Here is a 4,942-nt window from a genome sequence, read left to right as displayed (position 1 = left end):
CATCATTCATTCATTTATCCATCCATCCATCATTCATCCATCCATTCGTACATTTTTTCTATAATTTATCTATTTGATCATCCGTCCCATTGTATTTACATGAATTCATTCATTTATCCATACATCCATCATACATTCATTTATCCATCCATCATCCATCCATTATTCATTCATTTATCCATCCATCAGACATTCATTTATCCATCCATCAGACATTCATTTATCCATCCATCTGTCATTCATTTATCCATCCATCCATCCATCCATTATTCATTCATTTATCCATACATCCATCATTAATTCATTTATCCATCCATCCATCCATCATTCATTCATTTATCCATCCATCATTCATTTATCCATCCATCCATCATTCATTTATCCATCCATCCATCATTCATTCATTCAATTATCCATCCATTAATTTATCTATCCATCCATCATTCATCCATCCATCATTCATTCATTCATTTATCCATCCATCCATCCATCATTCATTCATTCATTTATCCATCCATCCATCCATCATTCATCCATCCATCCGCCACTACGTCTCCAGCGTTCCTCCGCCTGCACCGAGTGAAGCGAGCGCGCAAGGGAGGACTCGCTGTTGCAGTTCTTCAAAATTTAAAGCATCAGTCAAAAATTGCGTTATATGGACAAAAAAAAAAACGTATATAAGTCGCAAGACTGACAAATCTATGTAAAAAAAATCTGCGACTTATACGCCAGAAAATATGGTAGTTGTAATATACTCCTTTAACTCTTTCTTATTTGTACAACTTTATTTTAGATGTGTTGCTGCCATAAAAATGATTTTACCTTTTAAATAAAAAAAAAAAAAAAAAAATGGTTCCGTTCTTGTGTAAACATTTGATATGTTCACGTTGTTCCATTTTGAACAACATATGGGTTTTTAAGATTTGCCAAATCATTCCATTTTGTTTTTATTTACATTTTACACAAAGTCCCAACGTGTATGTAACTGGAGCTGTAGGATCTGAATGTTTTCATGGGTACCTGCCGTCAGGTGAGAAGCAGATACTGCTGACCGGTTTGTGAAAGTGAAAATGATGAAGGACGGCTCGAGTGATGAGACTGACCAGCAGCGCTGCTCCATCTGTCTGACACAAACACAAACATTTAGGTCGCCATGTTAAAGCGTAGCCTCACATTTCAATAAGTGGAAGTTTTTTTACCTTCGTCCACCACAATCGCCAAGTTCCCGTTAGGAGAGAGACCCACACACGTTATATTCTTTGTGGTAGATACGGGTAATGTCTCTGACGTGTTGCTAAGTGACAAAATAACATGTTTAAGATTTTTTTTTTTGGAGATACTGTACAATAAAAATAGACAATTTCATTTATCACAGGGCTACTCAACAAAACTGCTCAGGGGTCGGACATCCAGAAATTACCGTCATTATGTAAATAAACCATGTACAGGTGTTGGTTATAAAATTAAAATATCATGAAAAAGTTGATTTATTTCAGTAATTCCATTCAAAAAGTGAAACTTGTATATTATATTCATTCATTACACACAGACACTTTATTTTAATGCTGATGATTAGAACTGACAACTAATGAAAACCCCAAATTCAGTATCTCAGAAAATTAGAATATTACTTAGGACCAATAAAAAAAGGATTTTTAGAAATGTTGGCCAACTGAAAAGTATGAACATGAAAGTATGAGCATGTACAACACTCAGTACTTAGTTGGGGCTCCTTTTGCCTGGATTACTGCATTAATGTGGCGTGGCATGGAGTGGATCAGTCTGTGGCACTGCTCAGGTGTCATGAGAGCCCAGGTTGCTCTGATAGTGGCCTTCAGCTCTTCTGAATTGTTGGGTCTGGTGTATCACATCTTCCTCTTCACAATATCTCATAGATTTTCTATGGGGTTAAGGTCAGGTGAATTTGTTGGCCCATTAAGAACAAGGATACCATGGTCCTTAAACCAGAAACTGGTAACTTTGGCACTGTGTGCAGGTGCCAAGTCCTGTTGGAAAATGAAATCTGCATCTCCATAAAGTTGGTCAGCAGCAGGAAGCATGAAATGCTCTAAAACTTCCTGGTAGATGGTTGCGTTGACCTTGGACCTCAGAAAACACAGTGGACCAGCACCAGCAGATGACATGGCCCCCAAATCATCACTGACTGTGGAAACTTGACATGAACCTCAAGCAACATGGATTCTGTGTCTCCTCTCTTCCTCCAGACTCTGGGACCTTCATTTCCAAAGGAAATGCAACATTTACTTTCATCAAAGACCATAACTTTGGACCACTCAGCAGCAGTCCCAGGCGAGACGCTTCTGACGCTGCCTCTTGTTCCAAGAGTGGCTTGACACAAGAAATGCGACAGCTGAAACTCATGTCTTGCATACATCTGTGCGTGGTGGTTCTTGAAGCACTGACTCCAGCTGCAGTCCACTCTTTGTGAATCTCCCACACATTTTGGAATGGGTTTTGTTTCACAATCCTATCCAGGGTGCAGTGTTTTTTTCATTCATTCATTCATTCAACCATTATTTAGACAGATAAATCCCATTGAGCCTCGAGGACTCATTTACAAGAGAGACCTGATTTTAATAAAGAATGATGAAAAACAATGGACAACAGCGACAACAATAAAGAGTTATAAAAAGGCATACAGATATATATATATTTTTTAACAAATAGGACGGCTAAAAAAAAAAAGTAACAAAAAACAGATTCTAAGGCGAATGTAGAAAACTAAAAACAGGAACATGTCTGCGTTGGTCCCTGCCAGGAGTCCAACAGATTCTTAAAGCCACTTAGAGAAGTCAAGGTCGAGAGCATCAAATCTTTTTGTAAGATATTCCAGGAAACAGGAGCGGAGCAGGAGAAGGCCCTTTTGCCAAGTTCCTATTGCTTGTAAAGTTTTTTTTTTCTACCACATCTTTTCCTTCTCTTCGTCTCTCTATTAATGTGCTTGGACACAGAGCTCTGTGAACAGCCAGCCTCTTTATCAATGACCTTTTGTGTCTTGCCCTCCTTGTGCAAAGTGTCAAATGTCATCTTTTGGACAACTGTCAAGTCAGCAGTCTTCCATGATTGTGTAGCCTACACAACTAGACTGAGACCATTTAAAGGCTTTTGCAAGTGTTTTGAGTTAATTAGCTGATTAGAGTGTGGCACCTGTTTTTTAATGAACATTTTCACAATATTATAACGTTCTGAGATACTGAATTTGGGGTTTTCATTAATTGTCAGTTATAATCATCAACATTAAAAGAAATAAACATTTGAAATATATCAGTCTGTGTGTAATGAATGATCACAATATACAAGTTTCACTTTTTGAATGGAATTACTGAAATAAATCAACTTGTTCATGATATTCTAATTTTATGACCTGCAACTGTATTACAATGATCTTTCAAATATGTTGCATCGAATCATGAATGCAAACTCAGAGCACCCCCCCTTCCCCATTTTTTAAAATTATTTTTATTTTTAATGAACTCATTGGTAGGTTGGACTGGTGCTGCCAGTTTATTAGCCCTGCTCTATCATTCTTTCTTTTTATAGTTAATTCTTTATATTTTTGTCCATCAAACCAATGTAACAACTTTAAGACACTGGCAGCAGCTTTGCCATTCTTCTGAATATTAGTGTTGTTAAACTTCTATTACAATTTAGTGACATTATTGTTTATCCTTCTTACTTCTTCAAGTCGAAGACAGAGATCCTGTTTCCTACAGGGCTGATCACGGCGTTGCCATCTTTGGAGAAATTCAAGTTTCCCTGACGATAAACTGCTCCGAGCAAATTGGAAAACTACAACAACATAAAAAAAAGAAGAAGACTAGGTTTCAGATTAAAAGACACAACAGGTACAAATAAAGAATGACGGCTAGCTACGCAAAATCAGGCGCAAACAGAAGATGGGCAAGTTTCCTCTAAAAGCAGACATACAAATTACTTATATTGTAAATAAAATAAACCGAACTCATCCTGAAAGTGTATTGTGTTGAATTAATATTGCATCAACTGCATGTAATTTGTATAAAAACGATTAAATCCAAGACGGAATACAAAGCGACACTTTCTTTACGCAGATTTGTGTTAACAGAAAAAGCTACGTTAGTTGTATAACTGCTCCGTACTTACCCTGTAAGCGAACTTCATTATACGCAACTTTATTCAATTTGTTTTCATTTGTTAATGTTTCAATTTATCTACATCGGTAAACGTACGAATAAACAGCTAATGCTACACATGCTTCCTCTTCCTCCACACGTGCGGTGAGTCTTGTTGACAGTCTTCACTTCCGGTTCAGATTAGTAAAAAAAAAAAAAAAAACAGCGCCCCCTCTGGTGACATGCCGGAATCGCATGACGCACTGTAAAATCCTTTTAAACTTGTTGACTGACAGGAAATTAAAAATATCTCCTAAAATATTTAAAATGCAATTTCTGAATAAATTCATGAGATATGTTTCATCAAATCAAACACTTTTTATTCTATATTTTGTTGTATTTATGATCATTTTGGATTTACTTATAGTTTCAAGTGGTCATTATGTAAATAAACCATTAATTAAATACATTAAATAAACCAGTGTTTTGAAATAGTTTTAGCCAGCCTGCCTCTGAAAGGTCAAAGGCAAGTATGTGTGTGTATTAGTTGATTTTTCTGTCTTTTAGCGAAACATCTCAACCGATTGGTAACGTTTCAAACCAAACTTTCCCAATGAAACTTTCAGAAACTAATCATTGGGTGCACATCTACAACAAGAACTTTTAGAGATCATGAGATTCAAAATTAGCCACAGCTAATCAACTCTTGTAAACACATAAACTGCTATAAATCAGTCGATTTAACAGATATTAAGAAAATAATTTGAGGTGGTAGTAGTAGCTGAGTCTGACCCCTAACGCATACTCTGCTAACAGATTGCAACAGATCA

The 4,942-nt window shown here is 36.5% G+C and overlaps 1 protein-coding gene across 1 annotated transcript in view; it reads right to left on the bottom strand.

Annotated features, from left to right (window-relative positions):
• Positions 1-4,240, bottom strand: part of pwp2h (PWP2 small subunit processome component) — a 23,638-nt gene extending 19,398 nt beyond the window's left edge. Inside the window, exons 1-4 of the mRNA XM_037696591.1 lie at positions 4,144-4,240; positions 3,698-3,810; positions 1,200-1,294; positions 1,021-1,120 (exon numbers count right to left, since the gene is read on the bottom strand). Coding sequence (XP_037552519.1) covers positions 1,021-1,120; positions 1,200-1,294; positions 3,698-3,810; positions 4,144-4,161 — 326 coding nt within the window. The 5' untranslated portion in view covers positions 4,162-4,240. The remainder of the gene's footprint in view (positions 1-1,020; positions 1,121-1,199; positions 1,295-3,697; positions 3,811-4,143) is intronic.
• Positions 4,241-4,942: the final 702 nt, after the last annotated feature.

The sequence above is a fragment of the Nematolebias whitei genome, chromosome 23 (genome assembly GCF_014905685.2).
Source record: "Nematolebias whitei isolate Nwh7 chromosome 23, NemWhi1, whole genome shotgun sequence".
Lineage (NCBI taxonomy): Eukaryota > Metazoa > Chordata > Actinopteri > Cyprinodontiformes > Rivulidae > Nematolebias > Nematolebias whitei.
The sequence above is the reverse complement of the archived record's forward strand: the minus strand, read 5'-3'. Positions and strand labels throughout refer to the sequence as shown.